At 38.2% G+C, this 23,626-nt stretch overlaps 2 protein-coding genes across 3 annotated transcripts; both read right to left on the reverse strand.

The window, feature by feature from the left end:
* Positions 1 to 644: 644 nt before the first annotated feature.
* tmem81 (transmembrane protein 81) lies at positions 645 to 13,768 on the reverse strand. Of its 2 annotated transcripts, none has more exons than XM_039748600.1 (2): positions 11,783 to 13,768; positions 645 to 2,294 (listed from the first exon to the last, which is right to left on the reverse strand). In XM_039748600.1, the coding sequence occupies exon 2, from the start codon at positions 2,027 to 2,029 to the stop codon at positions 1,199 to 1,201; it is 831 nt and encodes a 276-aa protein (XP_039604534.1). In that variant the 5' UTR covers positions 2,030 to 2,294; positions 11,783 to 13,768; the 3' UTR covers positions 645 to 1,198. The 2 variants fall into 2 exon arrangements, with proteins under 2 accessions (XP_039604534.1, XP_039604533.1); XM_039748599.1 differs by lacking the exon at positions 11,783 to 13,768 and adding an exon at positions 4,507 to 4,865.
* On the reverse strand, positions 10,888 to 23,597 carry LOC120526656 (retinoblastoma-binding protein 5-like). The gene is made up of 6 exons (XM_039749812.1): positions 23,594 to 23,597; positions 23,064 to 23,216; positions 22,905 to 22,974; positions 19,588 to 19,829; positions 19,251 to 19,499; positions 10,888 to 11,736 (listed from the first exon to the last, which is right to left on the reverse strand). Exons 1-6 carry the CDS (start codon positions 23,595 to 23,597, stop codon positions 11,711 to 11,713), a joined length of 744 nt encoding a protein of 247 aa, XP_039605746.1. The 3' UTR covers positions 10,888 to 11,710.
* Between the last annotated feature and the right edge of the window lie 29 nt (positions 23,598 to 23,626).

Raw genomic sequence — 23,626 nt, forward strand, 5'->3', positions numbered from 1 at the left:
AACACTGACCTTAATTGAGGCAAGTGACGCCTGCAGTTCTTTAGACGTTGTCCTGGGGTCTTTTGTGACCTCTCGGATGAGTTGTCTCTGCCCTCTTAGTGTAATTTTGGTCGGCCGGCCACTCCTGGGAAGGTTCACCACTGTTCCATGTTTTTCCCATTTGTGGATAATGGCTCTCACTGTGGTTCGCTGGAGTCCCAAAGCTTTAGAAATGGCTTTATAACCTTTACCAGACTGATAGATCTCAATTACTTCTGTTCTCATTTGTTCCTGAATTTCTTTGGATCTTGGCATGATGTCTAGCTTTTGAGGTGCTTTTGGTCTACTTCTCTGTGTCAGGCAGCTGCTATTTAAGTGATTTCTTGATTGAAACAGGTGTGGCAGTAATCAGGCCTGGGGGTGGCTACGGAAATTGAACTCAGGTGTGATACACCACAGTTAGGTTATTTTTAACAAGGGGGCAATTAGTTTTTCACACAGGGCCATGTAGGTTTGTAATTTTATTCTCCCTAAATAATAAAAACCATAATTTAAAAACTGAATTTTGTGTTTACTTGTGTTATATTTGACTAATGGATGTGTTTGATGATCAGAAACATTTTGTGTGACAAACATGCAAAAGAAGAAGAAATCAGGAAGGGGGCAAATAGTTTTTCACACCACTGTATCAGGTACTGAGGACCCAAGCAAATCATTTGTAAAGTATTTTATAGCAAATTAACATTTGTGTCACACTTTAGCTTGTGTGTGTTTGTAGCTAGCTTGGTACTAGTACTTGGCAAGTACTCACATATGGCCACATTGAACCAGAACCAATTGAAGAATTAATCATAAATATTTTAATTTTTAGTAAACACACAAAGGAGATTTCTTGATTGGACGACCCAGTGATTGAATCTCAAAGAATGTACCATGCAACTTCAGGTACCTGTGATAGTTTAAATAGCTATTCCATATCTTTCACCCTTAGAATGAATGGAAATGCCCCGAAGTGCTCGGAAGAGTGCAGTTCCCGATATCAGACTTTTTCTGTTAATTTGTGCAAAAATAATAAATTCAATATGTTTGGAGTCATCAATTTGCAGGCCTAGTTCCACAGTTGGTTGTTTTATTCCACCCAGCACAAAGAGCTGTTTCCTTGCTTTTTAATGTTTCCAATGGTAAAGTCAAAGTCCTTCCAGGGAACAATTTCCTCACATCATTTCTGATTTTTTTTTGAATCTGGTAAATCTCGGTTGACACAAGCTAGGACCAAACAAATAAAGATTGCCCCTGCCACTGTTCCACACAGACTATATATGGCGAGTTTTAACTTGAGATCATTTAAGTCAGGCTCTGAGGTAGGCTTGACGACCTTTCTTCGCCATGGAAAAATTGATTTGGGGCTTGATTGTTTGATTTCCTTCTCCCGTGAAGCTATGAGCCACTGATCATAGTCCAGATACACCATATTTGGAGGCAACACCTTGACTGCAAAATAGGCCCTTTGGACCATTTTGTAAGAACTGGACTGAACATCACAGCGATATGTACCTGCGTCTGTCTCCTTAACAGGATTGAGGACCAGCTTCTCCACTGTTTTGGTCTCATAGCGTTTGAAGTAAGCATCGTCAGTGGTGACAATACCACGGGCATACCTCCACGTGAAGATAAATTTAAATTTGCCAAAAAAGTTGATAACATTACTTACACAATCCAGCACCTGCCGGGAGCCCACTGTGGCAGTAAAGCTAGTCAGGCCACACACCCAGTTGATGACGCATTCCACATTCCTCTCTTCACACTTTTCATGTTTGCCGTCCATTGCAATAGTGCACACTACATCTACCTGGAGACCTAGGCCGCAAGTGTGGCTGCATTCAGTGCTGTTCACTATCACTTCTGCAGAGACTGAGGGCAAATCGGGTGGTATGGTGACTGAGTTGGCATACACAGTGTGACAATGGTGAGTGAGCATTGCGATGTGCCACCCTAAAAATACACACTCAAAAACACTCCAGCAGCTCACTACTTTCAGCAAAACCATCATTTGAAATGAACTCTGGCCAGACAGGTGTCAACCCAGCAATCTGAGAAGAGAGAGGGTGGCCGCTCATCCTGCTTCTCTTACATCTTCCTCTGAAAGAGCACCCGCTCCTGTGTTTTTAACCAAATCCATGTCTTAACTTCAGTGACCTGGTATTTGCACATCTTAAGTATCTCTGACTGTGATACAGCCCCCTTCGGAAATTGTTGAGTCCCACCAGTTATTCGTCACTGTCAGCTATTGAAGCCATACAAAGAGAATATCACAGCTAAAAAAAACAGAAAAAAATAACCTTTAGGGCATTGATCTGCTACATTCATTAGCAAAAATCCTACTGAGAGAAGTCACAAGTCTGACAAAGCCCAGTTCTCACTGCCTGCACTAGAACTTAAAGTCAAAGATCCCGCGATAACTGTAGTGTGAAAAAAATCCCATGGCAACTAAATTTTTTTTGTATTTTATGATAATAGCCATGTATGAGTGAGTGTCTTCTGGGATGGTTTTGCACCTCATCCATGATTGGTTAACAGAATCATCTCCGGTCCCTGTGACTGTGGATTCAATTTGTTCTATGATTAGTGTTGCAGCGCCTACACTAAGTATATAAGATGTCTGACCAAATGGGAAAAACAAAGAAAAAAAATAATCATAGCAAGAACATAGAATTTGGCAGAGCAAGGGCATGAAGTGTGCACTCAGAAAGACGGACCAGTCTAGTAGAAACCTCCTGGGCACGTGCATCTCAGATTCATGCCATGGAAGATGGAGAATTGTCTTTCTTATATTTTTCAAAAGCTATAGTGCAAGTAGGAAGTTAATTTGTTCCTGTATCTAAACTTCTGAAATATTCAGTCATAACCAGATGATTGCTTGTGTTTTCTAATGAGGTCAAGAGTAAATGAATAGTACGCATTTCCTGAAAACCAGTAGCTAGAATCTTATTTTCAATTATTGACAAAAACTTACATACAGTTGCGTTCAAAGGTTTGGAATTACCCAGAAATTTTGATGTTTCTTAACAAAATTGACACCTGTTTTAAATCAAGATACCATTAAACTGATTTCAAAATATAGCCAAGCCATTACCAGTGTTGTTGACTGACAAATATGAGGGAAAAGACCCATTTTTAGCAGCCAATGCCCCAATGGTAAAATCTTTTATTGCTTCCTTAATCTAATCTGGGGCCTATTCTTTTTTCACTGAACTTAGGATCCATTTTTTTAAAAAACACAGTATTTCTTTCCATTGCTAGGCAGATATATCTTCCACTGAAACAGATCAATAAAAATTCTCTTAAACCTTTATTGGAATGTCTGAATGACACTAAAATATGGATGTCGCTAAATTAAACTAAAAATAGTTTAAAATGAAGGTGGTGCAGTGGGTAGCGCTGCTGCCTCGCAGTTAGGAGACCCGGGTTCGCTTCCCAGGTCCTCCCTGCGTAGAGTTTGAATGTTCTCCCCGTGTTTGCGTGGGTTTCCTCCCACAGTCCAAAGACATGCAGGTTAGGTGCATTGGCGATTCTAAATTGTCCCGTGTGTGTGTGTGTGCACACCCTGTGGTGGGCTGGTGCCCTGCCCGGGGTTTGTTTCCTGCCTTGCGCCCTGTGTTGGGTGGGATTGGCTCCAGCAGACCCCCATGACCCTGTAGTTAGGATACTGTATAGCGGGTTGGATAATGGATGGATGGTTTAAATGACAAAATATAGACATTGTGTGTTTTGGGCCTTCTGATCTTACTTGTGCTCCTGCAATTAATCTTGGCCCTTTGAAAACCTACTGTAAACTCTTAGCAAAAAAACTTGCTGTGATTTTTGATAAGGCCCTCAAATTTGATAAACAAATTAACTCAATTTTAAAAGCCTGTTTGTATCAACTTAGGGTACTAGCTAAAGTCAAGTCTTTTTTTCTGCAGATGATTTTCAAAAACTAATTTATGCTTTTGTCTCCTCTCGGCTGGACTATTTGAGGTGAGACACAAAAAATAACCGGACTGGGCTTGGGGCTTTCCTGGAAAACCATCTGGAGGTCAGCCAGATATGAATCATAGAACTATATCCCCTCCTACACGCCCTCTCAAACTGCCGACCGGCTAGGTATATCCTGCGAATAGCCCAGTCAGCATTTGCACAACAATTGCTACACAAGTTACCGCAATTGACTGACAAAAACGTCCTCGATCATACTCCCTATTCACCCGATTTAGTTCCCTGTGATTTTTACTTGTTCCCAAAAATCAAAAGTGACCTGAAGGGAACACATTTTTCCTCAGTGGATAAAGTGAAGACAGAAACGGCAAGCCTGTTGAAGAGCCTCAAGCAAGAAGACTTCCAGCACTTTTTCAATCAATGGAAGATAAGTATGGAGCGGTGTAGAGATTGGCAGGGGGAGTTATATAGAAGGTGACAACGTTTAGAATGCTGTAATTCATCAATAAATATATATATTTTTTTACCAATCTGGTTACTTTTGTGTCTCACCTCATACACTGGAGTCGATCCATCATCTGTTTCTTGTCTTCAGTTGGTCCACAACAGTAACAGGCACATGAAAACAGAATCACATCACACCAATTTTAGCTTCTCTTCACTGGCATCCTGATCACTACAGGATTGAATTTAAAATTGTATGCTTTGTTTTTAAGTATCTGATTGGTTTAGCCCCCTCTTATCTTACTGACCTCTCAACACCCTTACTCTCCCTCACGATCACTTAGGTCTTCTGACCAGAGGTTACTTGTCATGCTGAGGTCTCGAGCTCAGAGGGAATCGTGCCTTTGCAGTAGCTGCCCCCAAGCTTTGGAATAGTCTATGTTTTTACTTTCTCATATACAAAGTATAGGGAAAGTATTGGAATCCTCCAAAAATTCCATTTCCAGATTTTGATGAATCTCGACGTTTTAGACCTCCCCGAGTCTGAAAATACCATTTTTGGAATTATGTCTGTGTGTCTGTTTGTGTGTGTGTATATATAAACATGATAGCTTGAGTACACTTTCACTAAGGTCAACCAAATTTTGCATACAAGTATTAGATTAGATTATTTATTTATAACAGCACATTTAAAACAACAGAGGTTGCGCCAAAGTGCTGTACAAAAAAGAATTAAAATAAAAACAATACAAACAATCATGCAAAAGCAGATTAATAAAACAACCAATTGCAACATCCACCACAATCCCATCATACACAAAGAAAGACAGAAGAAAACAAGTAGGTCTTAAGCCGACTTTTAAAAACCTCAATCAAGGATGATATAAACAGTGCGTACGCACAAAAATGTTGCGTAAGCCTGTTTCCACGTTCAAATCGCGATGTATAAAACATAAACTTGGCGTAAAGCCACACACATTTCCATGGTAGCTCATACCTGCCGTATGCAAGTTTTGAGCTTGGTTTTGCAGACTGGCAGCACAAAGCGTCAAAGCAGTGCTACTGTTCTAGTGTTTTTTCCCTTTCTTTTTTAGATCCACATTCCTGACTCGGCTTTATAAATACACTGAAATTAACCACATATTATTTATTAGTTTAATGCATCTGATTGTAATTAACCTATAACAATATAATGGTCCACGGAATGGCCAAACTACTCCAAATACCATAGCTGCTTTAGCATTGTTACTCTCACTGCACCTTCTTTTTCTTCTTTCAGCTGCTCCCATTAGGGGTTGCCACAGAGGATCATCTTTTTCCATATTACTCTCACTGCACCACTCATAGCAGCTGATCGGAAAGAGAATTATCGGTATACAGCATCAAGCACATGCAGCCTATTTGAACTGCTCTCACATGGGAAATGCTTCAAAACCTTTCCTGTACGGACCTTCGCGGTTCAGAAACAGTTTAATCCCAAGAACTATAAATGCACTCAATCAGTCCATCAAGTGCTCCCTGTAGAACTATTTGTACTTATAAGTACAATCACCTCACTGTAAACTTGTACTACAGTTATAATATTGCAAAACCTGAGCCACTTTATAAAGCGCGTAATTACATATGATGACGATATAATTTTTAAGATGAAATGCAGCAAAATGTTTATTGTATTATACAGATAAAACTAACTTATTTAAATAATCTATATTGTTAATAATTAAACATGTGAGGACAAAGTGTCGCTGCACTAGCAAGGAACTGGCGCTCCGTTCACGGCTTGTTCCTGCCTCGCACTGTATGCTTGATGGGACGCTTGATGGGACTGGTGTGACACTGGAAGGATAGAATAATTAAACACGTACCACCAAGATAGTTCAATGTTCCTTAAAAGTTTTGAAGAATCAGCGTTCCAAGCTTACAGATGGCTTAACGTCTATTATAGAGCTGATTGTGTGACAATTGGGTATTTGGAGAAAGAAAAGTAAGGACAGGAACTGGAGGTTAGTACGTTTGAAAGAGACAGTACTGCTGCAATAAATTATTTCATTGAAGGTCATGCACAATCACTGCGCCACCGTGTTCCCATGTTTAATAACATGTTTTAACTCCTATCATCATGAAAATGATATCAAGTATACATCTCAGTATTTTAATTATTCAGAGACCTGTAATATTACGAATGTAATATATTCTGTGTCCTGTTGGAGGAAGAGAAAGCCAGGAAGCACGTAGTGATTAACACACATAGAAGATCAAATACAAAACAAAGCATTTAACGTGCTACTTTAGCTACAATGGGAAATGAGAAACTAGTAAATTTAACGATTTTAAGGTGAGGTTTATGATGCTGTACTTTAATGACAAAATAAACTACGTGATTAAAGTGGAAATTTCGAGATTAAAGATGACATTTCATGCTTTTTTTCCCACTGTATGCCTTTTTTTTTTTTCTCTGTACCCTAATAAGCTTTCATATGAAACTCAGACAGTGGGCTACGACTCGTCTTTTCACAGCGACTTTGATATCTGACAACTTTTTTATTTCGGCCACTGTGCAACTTTGTGAATTTGAGCTTTTGAGTTTCTACGACACTCTATGTCACTCGATCAACTTCCTTTTGTTGATTATACCACTGTTTAAACCAACACACAGTACGTTTTTCCTTGCCTCCACTTGGTATTCTTCTATTTCCCCCCATGCTTTTGCCATTGCCTTTTCACAGAACGCTGAGCTTAAGGGCTATTTATATTGATTTGCATATTCAAAAAGGTGTAATTCTGGGAGGAGATGGGGTGGGACAGCAGCCGCGTGTACATGTGTTACTTTTCACGCTGACCGGGATTTATGTAGCGGAAGAACGTGGAAGTTATCGTTTGCACAGATTTATGCATCTGGATTTTTTTGTGCTTAAGCACATTTCTGCTTTTGTGCTTACGCCATGTTATAGTGTGAATTCTACGCATGGTGTTATGCATGAGGCCCCTTATGTGCAGACGTAAGTCATTCCAAAGAATAGTAGCAACAACTGAAAAAGCTCCGTCTCCCCTAGACTTCAGCCGAGATCTTGGCACTACAAGGAGCAGTCGTCCAGATGACCTCAGTGCTCTTGGTGGCACAAAGGGGTGAAGGAGGTCACAGATATATTTTGGAGCAAGACCATGCAAGGCTTTAAAAACAAACAACAAGATTTTAAAATCAAGGCAACACCTCACCGGTAGCCAGTGGAGAGAGGCTAAAATGGGGGGGATGTGATCCCGTTTTCTCGACCCAATCAAAAATCTAGCTGCCGCGTTCTGAACCAGCTGAAGGCACAACAGAGCAGATTTTGGCAGACCCACATATAGGGAATTACAGTAATCTGGGCGAGATGTAATAAAGGCATGAATGACTGTTTCCAAGTCCTTCTTTGATAGAAAGGATTTTAGTTTAGAAATTTGCCTCAGTTGATAAAAACTGGACTTTACTACCATGGAGATTTGTTTTTTAAAACTTAGTGAGGACTCAAAGATAATACCTAGGTTTCTGACATCATTATGAATCATTGCTGCCAAAGGTCCTACCTGCATGCCAATTTCAACTACAGATGTGGTAGGACCAAAAATAATGACTTCTGTTTTATTTTCTTTTAATTTCAAGAAATTTTGTGCCATCCAATATTTAATATCCTCAAAGCATTTCAACAGCTTCTTTACAGATGAAGTGATGTCAGAACTAACTTTGAGGTACAGCTGCGTATCATCAGCATAATAATGATACGCGACATCATACTTGTAAAAGATGGCCCTCAAGGGGAGCAGATAAAGGGAAAATAGAAGGGGAGTCAGGATAGAACCTTGAGGGACGCCTTGTGTGAGAGGAGCTGGATGAGAGAAATTCCCATCTATGTTAACAGACATAGATCTGCCTTTCTGTTAGGACACAAACCAATTCAGTGCACAGCCTTGAATGCCTACTTCATCCTCAAGCCGTTTTAACAGAACTCCATGGTCCACTGTCTCAAATGCCGCACTGAGATCCAGCAAGACCAAGATTGCAGAAGAACCAGAGTCCAAAGTTAATAGAATATCATGTTAGCTTCAGCAGAGCTGATTCAGTACTATGAAGTTTTTTAAAACCTGACTGAAACACATCACATTGTTATCCTCCAGATATGAAATTAACTGCAAAGAAACCACTTTCCAATTAATAATTTTGGACAGAAATGAGAGCTTAGAATTAGGCCTATAGTTTGAAAGTATGGGCTTCTTCAGCAAATGCTGAACAATTTCATGTTTAAATACAATATTACACAGAAAACATAGATATGTTGTCTTCAGGCTTACTCCTCAAATATCCATCCCCATATCTCAGTATATGTGGAAGTCTAGGGGAGACTATTCCCGATTTTTATATTAGGTCAGCACCAACTTTGGGTACTTTTAAATGCTGCCTGAAAGATCTTTTTGCTTTAACTTTTTTTTTTTTAATTTGGTGCATTTACTAACTGTATGTACTGCATATGTACATATTAATTGGAATGTTTATGGAAGCTGTATAGCAATTTGGTCAACTTCTGTTGTTTTAAATGTGCTCTATAAATAAAATTGACTTAACTTGAAATTTACTCAATCATGTTTAAATGGTAATTGGTTATTAGAGAAACCTTTGTGTTAAGAACAGCAGAAACCTGCTATTTTCTTCAATAAAGCAAGAAAATTGACACTTGTTTAGTTGGAAGGTACTGGAATTCCTGAAGTTCACTTCTGCGTTCAAAAATGGCCAAAATAAAACAGCTTCCTGCGTAGAATAAAGACAATTCTATTGGACAGATTGCCAAGAAACTGAGAATGTTATACAAAGGTATCCACTGCTGCCTTGAGAAAAGAGGGAAAACTGGATCATAGATGTCTATGAGTCAGGAAATCAACCATTCCATGGTCTGGAAGATCATCTACTAGTGAAGATAACTTCAGAAAACTGTCATCTTTCCAGGCCAGGCCGCACTGGGAAGATCTGCCTGAGCAGGGACCACAAGATGCTGAGAAAAGTCTACAAGAACACCAGCATTCCATCACAGGACCTACAGGTAGCTCTCGCCCTTGTTGACGTCAATGTGTAAAGAACTACCATTAGAAAAGGATACAGAAATTAGACCCACTGGAGTGATGTGCTAGGAAGAAAACTTTGCTTTCCAGAATGAACATCAGGGTAATATTAAAGTTTGTCCATGAACACCTAGACTAAGACCAGGACTTCAAGAACAATGTGCTCTGACCAGACAAGGAAAACATAAAGTTATGGGGCAGCAGTACTAGAAGGCATGTTTTGGGAGAAAACAAAGATAGCATTTCCCTAAGAAGAATGTGATACTAACTGTAAAAAGCATGGTGCTGTAAATGGTTTGGGACTGATTTGCTTCATCAGAGCATAGTCAGCTCACTATCGTAGAATCCACTTTGCATTCTTCATTATACTAGAGGGTGCTTAAGGACTGAAGCTCAAAATTAAGTGGACCTTACAACATGCCAGTTCATCCACTAAAGAATGGTTGAAATGAAGAGTTCTGGAATTCATCCATCCATCCATCCATTTTCCAACCTGCTGAATCCGAACACAGGGTCTGCTGGAGCCAATCCAAGCCAACACAGGGCACAAGGCAGGAACCAATCCCGGGCAGGGTGCCAACCCACCGCAGGACACACACAAACACACCAAGCACACAGTAGGGCCAATTTAGAATCACCAATCCACCTACCCTGCATGTCTTTGGACAGTGGGAGGAAACCGGAGCGCCCGGAGGAAACCCACGCAGACATGGGGAGAACATGCAAATTCCACGCAGGGAGGACCCGGGAAGCGAACCCGGGTCTCCTAACTGCGAGGCAGCAGTGCTACCACTGCGCCACCCGAGTTCTGGAATGGCCAAGTCAAATCCCTGATCTGAATACCATTGGGGTGGAGTGGTGGCTCTTTGAGGCTAGGGACCTGTGCCGGCAATCAGAAGGTATTCCAGAAGTGACTCTACTACTCCACTGGGCTCTTGAGTAAGGTCCTTAACCTAGGTATGATGTTAACCTGCAAGCAGGTCTTCCAACTTGCATGGAAAACTTGAAAGGTTGGTGGCAGTATTGGCAGCTACTGTAACAAAAACCTCACACTGTTCCACTCCATTCGAACCAGTGTAGTGCTGAGGTGTCACCCATTGCACAACTGCACTCGGGTCCTAATTTGGGAACCTGAGGTTCATTGTGTGGTGGGTGCAGCAACGTGCTGTATAAGTGCATGCTCCCAACCTCTGATTCATACAGTTTTTCTAGTACTTCATTTTAAAAGATACTGGAAACATTTACTAAAACACATGAACAAAAAAAATAAATAATTTTACTACATAGAAATAAAATGTTTAAAAGTACTTCAACAGTGGTCATAGCTGTATTATACTAATTTACAAATTGCATCAATGGTTTAATAGTTTTAAAATACGGATGGATAAAAATACACAAAAGTTTTTCTGAACTTTTATTAAGCAATGATCTTGATTTTTGTGCAATCCCTTCCAGCCCAGTCCTTAAAAACAAAATACAATACCTGATTTTGACAGTACAATGTTTAATCGTGTGACTTAGCTTGCAATACATCAGTATCACAGGAAAGTTCACTAAAACCCGAGTCTCATAAGTGGCTGTAGCACCTCTAAAAAGACAAAAACAAACAAAAAGGGTGCTGGAAAGGGTTATGTCAGAGGATGGTCTCACTCTTTCCATACATGACATGACTACTATTAGACCTCTTGTGTTGTTTTACTGCAGTGTGTATGAATCTCACTTGTCAATGATGATCACGTATGCTTCCCTTCCTCATGGAGATGATGCTCTGATGGAAACAGTGCCCATCAAAATTCTGGAATATGTACAAGAGATTTCCTTGTAATCTTGAAATAATGTTAAAATGCTGGCTTCTTTCATCTTGTATAGACTTCACAGTTCTGCAAATAAGCAGGGCACAAAGGATAAAAGTTTGTGTTCTGTACAGCTGTGCCTCTATAAGTCCTTTTGTATAAGAGAATGACGACAATTCAAACATGATTCTCAAATTACAAAAATAATCCACCAGGGTCTGAAGAAAAGGCTGCAATGTAGTCATCGAAGGAGTCCACATTTTAGGCCAAAGGTCCTGTTTGACACCAGCCCCAGTGGATATTTATTCCCCCCAACTCATTGCTTTTATATTCTTTGTACAAGAAGGGGTGCCTGAACCCCTGCAGTTAGTCAGTATGCCAACACAATCTCAGACCAGAGGAAGAGAAAGCGAGACGCGAAAGACTATCCTTCATAAAAGTTCAGAAATAGCACCACCTGCAGGAAACCCAAGAGAACAAGTTATTAAGAAAGTGTACACTACCTACTGGGTATGAAAAGTTCTTCTTCAACCAAGACTCACAAGTGTGACTTCCAACAGAAATTTGACACTGAAAAAGTATACCAGAAATAAAAGGGCATTGTGGATATTATCTTCATAGCTTCAAATCAGCTTTAGCAACAAACATACAGAGAATGTGCACACATCTAATCCGCATACTTACCTATTTTCTACTTTTACATTTTTTAATGCAATGAATATCTGCTTAGTGTTTTTTTTTAGATTCCATTTGTTTTGACTGTGTGTGGCTGTGCATTTGTGAACCTATAGTGAAGTGTCAAAGTCTGCGGACACACATGTTGGGAAAGTGGGCAGAATATTTTTTAGATGCCTACTTACTGTCCTCCATGTGGAAATACACCACTCTGTTTAGATTAGAATAATTATGAATCTTAATTTGTTTTATACAGAATATTTTGCTTTGTGCACATCCACATTCACTGGACATCTGTACACCTCAAATTGTAAAAGGCTGGCCTTCAATAAGTGCAGCTAACACAAAAATAAACACACAACAGGGTTCTTCAAAATGCTTGGTGTGTGGGATTCTTCCTGTATTTCAAAGAGCTGCATATCAGGGTAATTACAAATACTAAATTAGTCTAACACAGGGGAGGGAGCACTGTTGCGATGTCAACCTAGTTGCCTGTGACTTTGTAATGGAAAAACGAAGGTGCAGAAAATTAATGAATGGATGGAGAGATAATTTGAAAGGTGCCTGACATTTCTATAGGGCATTTTCAGTTGAGATGTTTGAAATCCTTTAAATAAACTGACATTCATCGTCTGTCAACATACCAGTTCAGGATGTATAACTTACCAGACAATTGTTCAGTTGCATTTAAATCGGGTGTAAGATGCATTTAGACACATAGTGGATGTGTGAAAAAATCTGAGTAATGTAAACACTTTAAATATTTATACAGATGATATCCCCAAGCCTAAATTCCTACTTGCAGAAATGTGGATAAAGTGGGGAAAATTCCTTGCTCAAGGAACAGCATTAGGACTCAAAGGTTTTCCTCAGTCGCTATAGGTGACATCTTCATACTCTCATCCCTAGTTGCCTACTTCATTTTAGGGTGGTTCCCCATCAGATCCAAATGTTCTAATAAGAGAAGATTTTGCCACAGCTGGGCACATAAAAGTCAGCTGACCTGCTGATTTGTGACTATTAATTTGGAGTCACCTAACTGCAGGGCTGGTTGACTGTCAATACAAAATACTTGGAGGAATTTAAAAAGAAGGAAAAACACTCTAAACATCAGGTAGAAAATGAAGATAGAGACCTGCTTTTTCCATTATAGGGCAGCAGGGCAAAACAGACTATCCAGGAAGACGCAAGTGCAAGTCAGGCACAATATTAGATTTTAAATTTTTTATACCTTGCAGATTTGGCACTTTGGTCTATTTTCTGTATGATCTTTACATGGCTTCTTCTGACATTACACAAACAGAGTGCGACTGACATTATCTGAGGTCCACTAACTTGCTCCTTTGATACAGTGCGGTCAAAAGTTTTAGAACACCTCAGTTTCTTCAGTTTTTCTTTAAATTTAATCAGCTGAAATGCGATAAATGACCTAAAATGTTGAAAAGGTATGCAGTAAATGGCCAGAAGCTTACATTTAAAGTTTAGGTTAGCAAACACAGAAATAAGTTTCTATTGTGAAGAGGAGACCTTGTCTAGTCTGCAGTAGTCCACAGTCAGTATTTTAATGCCCTATTTTGTCCTTTAAGGCAAGGGTGCCCAACCCCTGGTCCGCAGCACACTCGCTCAGTGAAGGGCTACAGCAAAAAGGCTGCCCCCTTCACTGAGGACAGTTTTCAGAATGCTAGGCAGGCAGGGCTTTGCAGTGGCGCAGAGAGGACAGCAAGACCGAGGTGACAGAGTATTACAATGAAGTATTTTTATGTTTCTGACAGTTTCCCCATATGACATGAGTCTATAGAAATCTCATTACTACGAAGTACATTCAGCAGCAGATACTTTCGTTACAGTGAAGTGACCTTGAAATGCTTGAATGAGTCATCCACAGAGCAGTTAGTTCTGTGGTCGCAGCTTAGTTGTGCACATTTGCACAACGATCCCGAAACAGAAAGTTTCCTCATACTGTTTTTTTTGCTGTTTTTGTTTTCTGTGGTTTTCAGTGATACCTTTTGCTTATTGCTCGTCAACATTTGAAAAATATCCATCAGAATTTAACTCATTGTCACCCTTCTATAGAAATGGCAAACACGAAAAAATGATAACAGTGTTAATGCTTGTGATGTGCAATCTGTTGGAATGACAAATGCAATGCATATGCCTTTGTTATATGCAAAAAAGAAGAAAAATCTTGGGTTGCAAACTTTTGCGAACTGCTGCATTTGAAGACGGCGAAAAAGCCGTTTTTATGTGGTTCAGTGATACCCCTTCAAGAAACATTCCTATTAATGTGGCACTCATTCAAGAAAATGTGTGGTTTTTAAACTCTCTTGGGACCTCTGTCAACGGGACAACACGCTGTGAGTCTGCTGTTTCCCTGCCCCGGCAATGGACAAACAATCTTATACAGATGCTGCAATCGCACTTCGGGATGCATTTCAGTGTGACGTTCCCGTTGGGTGGGGGGGGATCCCAAAATAGTTCAGAAACCTCACAATATGAAAAAGAAGAAGAGGATCATTCAGCTTCCAATTGATAACTGTGCTGCCCACAACATACTTCCACATTCAGATAATGTTCACCTTGAATTTATCCCGCCCAATTGCACAGCAGTGCTTCAGCCATTGGGTTTGGGCATCATTCGCACCCTGAAAGTGTATTATCGCAAGGAAATGCTGAGAAAAATTCTCGTCAGCAGAACTTGTAGGCAGGAGGAGATTAAAATTAACTTGAAAGAAACTACTGAAGCTGCTTCCATTTCCAACATCCTATCTTTGTGAGGCAGCGTTTTCTACAGTAACAGCAACCAAAACAAGATTACGGAGTAGACTGAACATAAGCAACACACTTCGCGTGTCACTCTCTTCCATCGTCCCCAGATGGGATCTTCTGGTTGCAGGAAAACAAGTTCAGTTCTCCCACTGATTCTGCATTATGGTAAGCTGTATAATTTCTATTACGATATTATAACTTAATAATAATAGAAATGTAATGTAAATTGTGTATAAAACTGCCCTACAAACCCGCTCCTAAAATTTTAGGTCATTCATTGCATTTCAAGAAGAATTTGAAGAAAAACTGAGGTGTTTTAAAACTTTTGACCGATAGTGTAGGTTAGCAGCTCGGTTTTGACTAGTTGCTTGCAGCAAAGGAGGTCTTTGCTACTCACTCTGCTCTACTCTCTCAGCACAAATTGACAGAAGTAAGCACAAATGTAGCATATTGATCAAAAGAGCACTGCCCATGAATAGTACACAAAACAAAAGAACAAACTCCTTTGTCATTTGTAAAATGATCACCTCGAATGTTTGTTGTCCTACTGTCCCTATACATTTTTCTACCTACTTAGGCTCAATCCTGTACTCATATGTTATTTACTGTTTAAATAGGCTCAATACTGTACTCATATGTTATTTACTGTTTAAATTTGTAAAAGTCACAGACTATGTTCTCAACTTAATAAAAATATACCTGCAGTGATCTAAACAAGTCGCGCATGGCCATCTATCAACATGCATCTGTTGAACCACAAAGAAAAAGCATGGAGTGTAGTACATTATGGAGTTATGACTTTCAAGGATTTATTCTTCTTTATAATACTGGTAGCAATTGATCATAAAACTAACATTGAACTTGCTCACCATGTACCATCTAAAATGGATCATTGGCATTTATGAGTATAAAGAATGCTCTTACCTCGAGCAAGTACCAACAATTTAACTATTTGTCATCAAAAGTGCTACATTTCAGAACAGTACGGGAATTACAGTAGTGTGAAATCTCAGAACAGTTTACAGTCAGGAACAAGAAGCACTAACATCAACAATGGGATCAGTTCCAATGCTGTCAGTTAATCGGACATATCAGAAATTCTATTTAACTAAGTACTTTTTATTTTTGAAACAAAATTTGCAGTTTTTTGTTTAGCAGGGGCTAAAATTATTATGGTAGTTCACTGGAGCTGCTTAATCTCAAATACTGTATGCTACATACAACTGCCGATGAGTAAAACTGAAGTGAATCCAGTTCTGCTTTTCCCAGTGACTGAATTTTGCTTCTGTTGATGATCAATGTGAAACACAGTTTTATAGGAAACTGTACTCTTTTGATTCGAAAAAGGTTATCAGTAGAAATAATGGGAATTTTGAGTATGCTCTGTGCTTCCTGGGACAGTCTCCAGCTTTCCTGTAACGCTGCTCAGAATTAAACAAGTTTAGGAAATGGATGGATGGATTATTATTATATGTTAATTGTCTTCATATTTTTTTCTTTTGCATATTCAAGCTTCTTTGTTTGCCACATCCACAGCTAGACAATAAAGTTATAACACTGAATTGTTTGTTTGCTTTGTAATTGTGGCTGTAATTGGATAAACATTGTAAAAGTGCTTGGTGTGAATAAATACCTTTTATTTTATTCTAAAAACTTGTGGTGTATCACTGTGTCTTGGGTTTAGGGCTCACTCATGCCCCTCGTGGTCACAGCAGATAGATTAATTGATTTGTAAACTTGTACATGCACTTAAGCCTATCAATAAGAAAATAAATTAAATTGAAATACCTATAATGAAGCCATATTAAAACTGGAATTAAACAGTATTACAGGATAATGGCTAGCAAAAAGTAAATTATTTCTCTTTTATTCTGGGAACTCTATAATGAATAAGCAGGTTTAGCCAGGACAGTGGCTAAGTTAATGGGTTTTTGCACCAACCAGTGGTAAAAGAGTGGCAACATAAGACAGAATATTATTGGTCAGAAGAGGTGTAATCTCCTTTGTGGAAACACAATGATTTAGTAATTAATTGTAACAATGGTGGGTAATGATGCATTGAAGACATATTGTACTTGTATAGTGAACCTCAAATGAGCATCTGTATTGAATTGTAAGATTTGTGAACTGTTACACTGCACTTTTAATATAAAGATATATATTTATATATAGTAATAGCAAATATAATTTTTTCACACAAACATCATATCACCATTCATAGTCTTGCAGTCCAATAACAGAAAACAGTTGATGATCCAAACAATCCCTGTAAAGTTTAGAATACAGCAACTAAAAAAATGTTTAGAAATAAAATTCACACACAATAATAAAAAATAAGACAAGACACCAAACCTCAATTCGTGCAAAACAGCTGGGCAGCACTGCAGGAGGAAGGGCGAGGAGCAAGCAGGAAGCAGACAGGACCAGGCACAGGAAGTGAAACGGAGATCAGGAGGTCATCTTTTATTGGGAGGCCATCAATTACAAGAGGCCAGTGGCAACAGCTATACAGTACAAGAGGGAGCCCTTCAACACGAGAGAACTTGGAGAAGCACAAGGATAATGGAAAAGGGAAAGAATGGTGGGCAGGAAGAGGAGTGTGTAGATCTTCAAGGATAACAGAAAACATATATCCCGGATGACATCTTTTGGTCTTTGGAATTAGAGAAAAGTGTGCAATGAAACTTCTTTGTCAACTTCAACTGATGAACAAATTTTTGAAGAAGATTACATTTACAGCAGTCAACTCCAATGAAGTGTGTGTATATATATATATATATATATATATATATATATATATATATATATATATAAATCCTGGGATGAGACGTGATTTTTCAGAGAGATACTTTCAAGTCCCACGAGATAAGGCTTTCTGCCTTGGCCGGAAATAAAAGACTAAGAGTAGATGACAAAGTAGAATGTCGTACAGAGGTTCAAAAACGTTGGCGCGATCCATATGCAGAACAGGTTAGAGATAATGAAAGTACTAAAATTCGAAAGCCTCAAAAAATGATAGTAAAGATTGCATTAGCACAAACAAACAGAAATTATTACTTGATGAAATAACGGAACAGCAAAAAGAGAGGATTTAAACTTTAAGTCGGAGACTTGTAGATCATCTAATTCGTGTTGCCATCAGGGAATAGTAGTGTTTCTTCTCAACGAAGAGGCGTATCCATGATTTGTTGTTTGGTGAAAGTGAAATCCACATACACGAGCGGCAGAGACGTGAAGTGGCTGGTGCGTAGCTCAGGCCAGGGGGTTGTGTGTGTGTGTGTGTATATATATATATATATATATATATATATATATATATATATACATATACACATACATACACACATTGTATATAAAGTAGAATTATTTCTAAACCTTCTGTTCTTGTGAGTCATGACTACTGCTGCATAGTAGGTCAAAATAGGTGGCACTATTGGATGGCAAGAGATTTTTGGAAATGTGCCAGACGAGCATGAAACCTTTGTTCTTAGTCCAGGGGAAAATAAAAAGATGCAGGTAGAATGAAAAAAAATATATTTTATATAAATGGGATGCTTTAAAGCAAAACGGTATACAATTATAGGCAGACACTGCTAAACAGGTGCATTTGAGAAGATGTGGAAAACTAGCAAACTCCACACCGACAGCAACAAGATGTGGGATTTGAAACTAGGATACTAGATATGTAAGGGTGTGCACTATGCTACTGTAATCACATGAAAATGATAGGTTCCTTAAACATAAAAACATTCTTTAACAACAAAACACTCAGGATGTTTGTTTATTTCTATGTCAGGCTGCACATTTGTTTCAAATATCCTGAGAGGTGGCTGATATTTTGAAGATAGAAATAAAAAAAAAGTTTCATTTAAAGGAAAGTACTCTCTGAAACACTTGTTCAGATGGACTTATTTGGAAATTGGTATTCACCTATGACTCAAATGATTAGAAGCAGGAAGAAGGCAAAGACCATACTTTATGGTCTAATTAAAACTGGTCCTTTTTCATGAAAGTTGTTGTGAATCAAACAATGGAGATCAGGAATGCTGTTTTCTGGGTGCTTTCTGATGTGACATATTCCATCTTTACAATGTTTCAAACCTGAATCAATGTAACCAAAAAACAGACAATATGCTGTGTTCTCCATGGGGTTATTACAAGGTTTCTCAGAAAAAACTTTGGGGTTCCTAATAAAATTTAAAAGCATGATTTCAACCTAATGACTCAATGCCTTATTTTACTTCTTACTGGCTTTACAACGTAATATTCAGATTCTTAATAGCATTAAACTTGGAAGATTATGACTGTGTTTGACTTCAAGTCCAATAATTGTATGGCAAATAGCAATGGCAAAGTTGTAAGCATTTTGTATTCTATAAGTTCTCCTTTCATCTCCAACGCACTACATTCTCAACATACAGGATGAGACAATGGGCAAGGTGGGGGCTGGAAAGATAAGGGACAGGGTGCTGTCTAAAGCTGAGGTAAAAGGCAAGCCAGCAGCTAGGAAGCTTTTTCAGTGGTCCTTACCTGTTTCAAGAGGAACCAAATCTGCCTGCACTTTGCTCTTCGCACCTCCTCCTCCACCACCACCACCTCCTCCACCTCCTGCTCCGCCGCCTGCTGTGCCCGTTCCTTCCAAAGGCAACCCTCTGTCACCTTTGTAGATTTTGGCTTTAAAGGGAGAATCTTTCTCTTTACCTTTTGATCCCTTAGGTCGTCCAGCTTGCTTCTTCTTGGACTTGCTATCTCCCTTCACTCCCAGCAAAGGATGTACCTCTGAGAAGCCAACATGTAAGTACATTAATAGTCTAAAAATTCCAATAGAAAGCGACAAGTCATTTTTCTGACTGCTGCTACAGCTTACCATCGCTGGGCACCCCCTGCAGTTCAATGGTGGTTGTGCGTGCTTTCTTTTTGGGGGGCACTCCCTCAGAGGATGGTTGCCTCTGCTTCTTTTCACCTCCTGTACCAACTGGAGAATCATCAGGTGGTACATTCTGACCAGCAGTATCTGGGGGAGGCCCAAATGGATTTTCCTCCGGATCTTCAACTTCTGGAGCAATAGGCAAATACAGCAAGGCTTTGTAGTCTTCTAGTTCCTCATCACTGTATAAAAAAACAGAACACTCTGGTAAAGGTGTCTTCTTTAGAGACAGACTATTAATGTATGGATAAGACAATAAGGTAAAACTGTTCCTAAAACAGGTTTCATATATTCTGGAAGAAGTTATATTGAAATATAAATATGAAAGGATTTTTAGGCATATGTTATAAATAAATATTGAACACTTACCTGTAAATCTATATCTACAGTATATATATATATATATATATATATATATATATATATATATATATATATATATATATATATATATATATATATATATATATATATATATACATACACAAAATTTGGTTGACTCACTCATCAGTAAAAACACTGTTTCCCATTCACAAAAAAGCTGAAATTTTGCAGGTTTGTACATGTAAGTCAGTAGATATCCACTAAGAAAAAATATTTCAGAAAATTAATATTTAGGGGCAACCTCACCCTCCCCACAGTAGAAAAACTCAATACCCAAATTCTCAAAAATGCTTTGATCGATTTGATTGAAATTTGGTGTCATTATTGCAAAAAGAAAATAAGCCAATCAGCAATAACACACCCTGTCCTTTTCTTTGCACCCTTACAGTGCTGGGCTAAGAAATGTGGCTTCTCGGAGTATGCAAAGAAGGCTCCCACAGAAGTAATACATGGAGCAATAGGAGAGTACACGGAGAACAGCAGGAAGGGATAGAGAAATACAGCAAGAAGTGATTTCCTTGCATCAGTTTAAATTTTACTGCAGTATAAACCCTCAATCTTCCTTTTTTCTACACCCTCACCCCCAAAATCATTCAAAAGGAAACTCAGCTGTATTGCTTATCATTACATACTGTGATGTTATCTTTGACTAAATCTATGACGCAAGATTCAGGCAGCTGGATGGTGGCAGCTTGACGTACTTGGCAAAGCATGGACTTCATTTACACCACACTTGGCCTTAAATCTGCAATGAATTGATCACACTACTTTTCTTAAATCAATGTATGCACTTTTGAAAAAGCCAAAACACCTACATATCATTAAGTTTGCAATACCAATCCAAAAAAAAAAAAAAGGACAGCTATGATAGAACAGATTGAATTATTAAGTGTTTCTCTAACTGATGGAGATGCTTTTGCCTGTGCTTTTGAGTTAGTAAAAGAAATTTAGAACTTTTGCTTTTTGTTGGTTGACATTTATTGAAACCCAGTGTACAGTATAATGAGGTAGAAGAACTAATTTTAGGCTTTGATGCAAATGCACATTCCAGATTTTTGGCAGATTTTAGCTTTGAATGAATCAACTTCAAATCACTTTTATCCAGTAGTACTACTGGTGATGTTCTGCAATACGGAACTCTTCTGCAATCTCTTCCACACAACTTTTTTTTTTTTATGGTAAAGCTATACTGATAATACACACACACACATATTATATATATATATATATATATATATATATATATATATATATATATATATATATATATATGTATGTATGTATGTATGTATGTATGTGTGTGTGTGAGAGTGTGTATGTGCGTATAGTTTAGTTCACTTGCTATCATTGTATGATACCTATGTAGTGGGTATTACACGGTTAAGATTTGTGGTTTGTTTTACTTTTCATTTCACTTTCAATCGTTTTCCATTTTGAAAGTTTATATGGGGTTTATTTCAGTTCTTACTGGTTCCATGTTTAAGTTCCCCACTTTCACTAAGGTAAACTGTAGCTGTTTGTTTCCTGGTTCCCAAAATCTAACGGCCACTGAGTTGGCAAGGTAGGATCCAGCATGTTTCATACTGGAACAAATTTCTCAGTCCAATAAACTGTTTTAAACATTTAGTGAAATTTTAAAAAGGCATAAATCATGAAAATTCAGACAAAAGTTGTTACACAGTCAGTATAAAAGGCAAAAAGGGAAACATTTTTGCTTCTACAAATTTAGCTTTTTCTTGTTGAACTGAGCCTATGGCAAACTTACATATGCTTTACCTAAACATTCAGTACGTTCTATATGTATGGCATTGTCACAATTTTGAAACTGTTTGCCCTCCATGCCTTACCAACTGCAAGGCAGATCATAAACTGGGACTAATCTGTAGTCAGAGGGACAATAAATAATTAGCATATTACATTTTGATTTAGCTTGTGGGGGTTATAACAGAATCTTCCATAGACTATGCATTAACATATAGGGAAATATTTCAGCATAATTCAGAAAAAAATGTTATAATTTAACATAACCTAATTAACTAACAAATGGCTCTTACATAAACTGTCATTCCCATACACTAGGCCCATTTCAGTTTGTGTATTTTTGATCTAAACCCTCCAAACCTTTGTAATAGTATTAGATTACAAATCAGAGTGTTACTGTACATTCAAACTGATTGAAGATACCATTTTAACAGGATATGGTACAGGGTAAAAATAAATTTGTAATCAAAATCCCCATTATTCAACTTATTGCGTGCTGAAGTCAAAAGAATACAGTTTCCTGTGAAATTTGTTTTCCAATAACCATCAACAAAAGACAAAATCAATCAATAGGTAAAGCAAGAATTAATCTGCGTCACAAATATTTTACTTGGGGGCAATTATATAAGCTCAATTGAACTAATTAATAAAATACAGAAAAGTACTCAGTTAGTTACATAGTAATTTTCATACATCTGATTGACTGACTGGCACTGTAAATGAGGCCCATTGTTCTAGAAAATTTCCCAGGAGAAGCTGGGTAACACAGCTAGTTAATAATATAAGCATCAATTTATTTAACCTAATTAAACATTGCTATATCTGATATACAATGTATTGCTCGTAGATTATGAAAAATGTGTTCAGGTTAGGAAGGCAGAAGTTGCAAGGTCAGATAGTTTATTGGTGATGGATTAATGTTGATTAGAACATGTAAGTAAGAATTTCACTGTACTCTGTGTACATGTGACATTAATTACTTTATAAACCTATAAACTTTACATTATATTGTAGTTTTCAAGAGACAAAGAATATAATTTGACATGCAAGCAAAGTATACTTGCAATGTGAGATCTAATTGACTGCAAATGCAATCCCAGTAATTGCCATACCTACTGCAAAAGGCAACAATGGGGTCTACTGAAGTCACATCCACCTCCTCATCTTCTGCAGCATCTGCACCTGGTGATATTTAAAAATCATGCTGTTTTAGTATGTACTTTTTAACAAATGAATTTCCAGTAAAGGTCTCTACAGTAACATTCATTTACCTGTTTGTTCAGGTTCACTTTTATCCTCATCTTCAATATCAAATTCAGATTCGCGCTCTTCATACTCCACATTCTCATCCAGCTCCTTAAAGTCTGGTGCAAACGCACTCCAGTTTTCCTGTGAAATACAAATTATGTGTATACTGTCTTGTCCTTTCAGGTTGGCTTTCAATTACTCAACTTCCCATTGCCCCCCACTAAAGTTAAGCTTTTTAGCTGAGCTAGAAGAATCAAGTAATCAGGCTTTCGAAGTCTGCAGAGGCGCTGAATGTTTTCTGCTTTGTTTTGATTTAAAACTCATAATGACATCAAACGACTTGTGTTTTTTTTGCCCTAGCTTTTACTTCTCTCTCAGTCATGGGACAAGGTAATATTAAGCTGCCCTAAAAAGATTTAGGCCCACAACATTGATTTTAATCTGGAACGTGAATGAGTATAGAAAATCATCTCTCTTTCAAAATTTGTGCATTGGCTGAAAGACAAAAAAGCTAATGTTCTTGAGTGCCGTTAGCAGACTGCCAGCCTTATACCCATCGCAACTCCTTTGTAATACTTAAAGTAGA

This window comes from Polypterus senegalus, chromosome 3, assembly GCF_016835505.1.
Source record: "Polypterus senegalus isolate Bchr_013 chromosome 3, ASM1683550v1, whole genome shotgun sequence".
In the NCBI taxonomy this organism is placed as follows: Eukaryota; Metazoa; Chordata; class Cladistia; order Polypteriformes; family Polypteridae; genus Polypterus; species Polypterus senegalus.

What these genes read in the sequence shown, in the direction of transcription:
- tmem81 (XM_039748600.1), bottom strand. Translation starts at nt 2,029, where the DNA reads ATGATGGTTTTGCTGAAAGTAGTGAGCTGCTGGAGTGTTTTTGAGTGT.
- LOC120526656 (XM_039749812.1), bottom strand. An exon ending in AAGTGAACCTGAACAAACAG is followed by an intron (nt 22,975 to 23,063) that starts GTAAATGAATGT and finishes AAATATCACCAG; the next exon opens with GTGCAGATGCTGCAGAAGAT. An exon ending in GCAGGGGGTGCCCAGCGATG is followed by an intron (nt 19,500 to 19,587) that starts GTAAGCTGTAGC and finishes TTGGCTTCTCAG; the next exon opens with AGGTACATCCTTTGCTGGGA.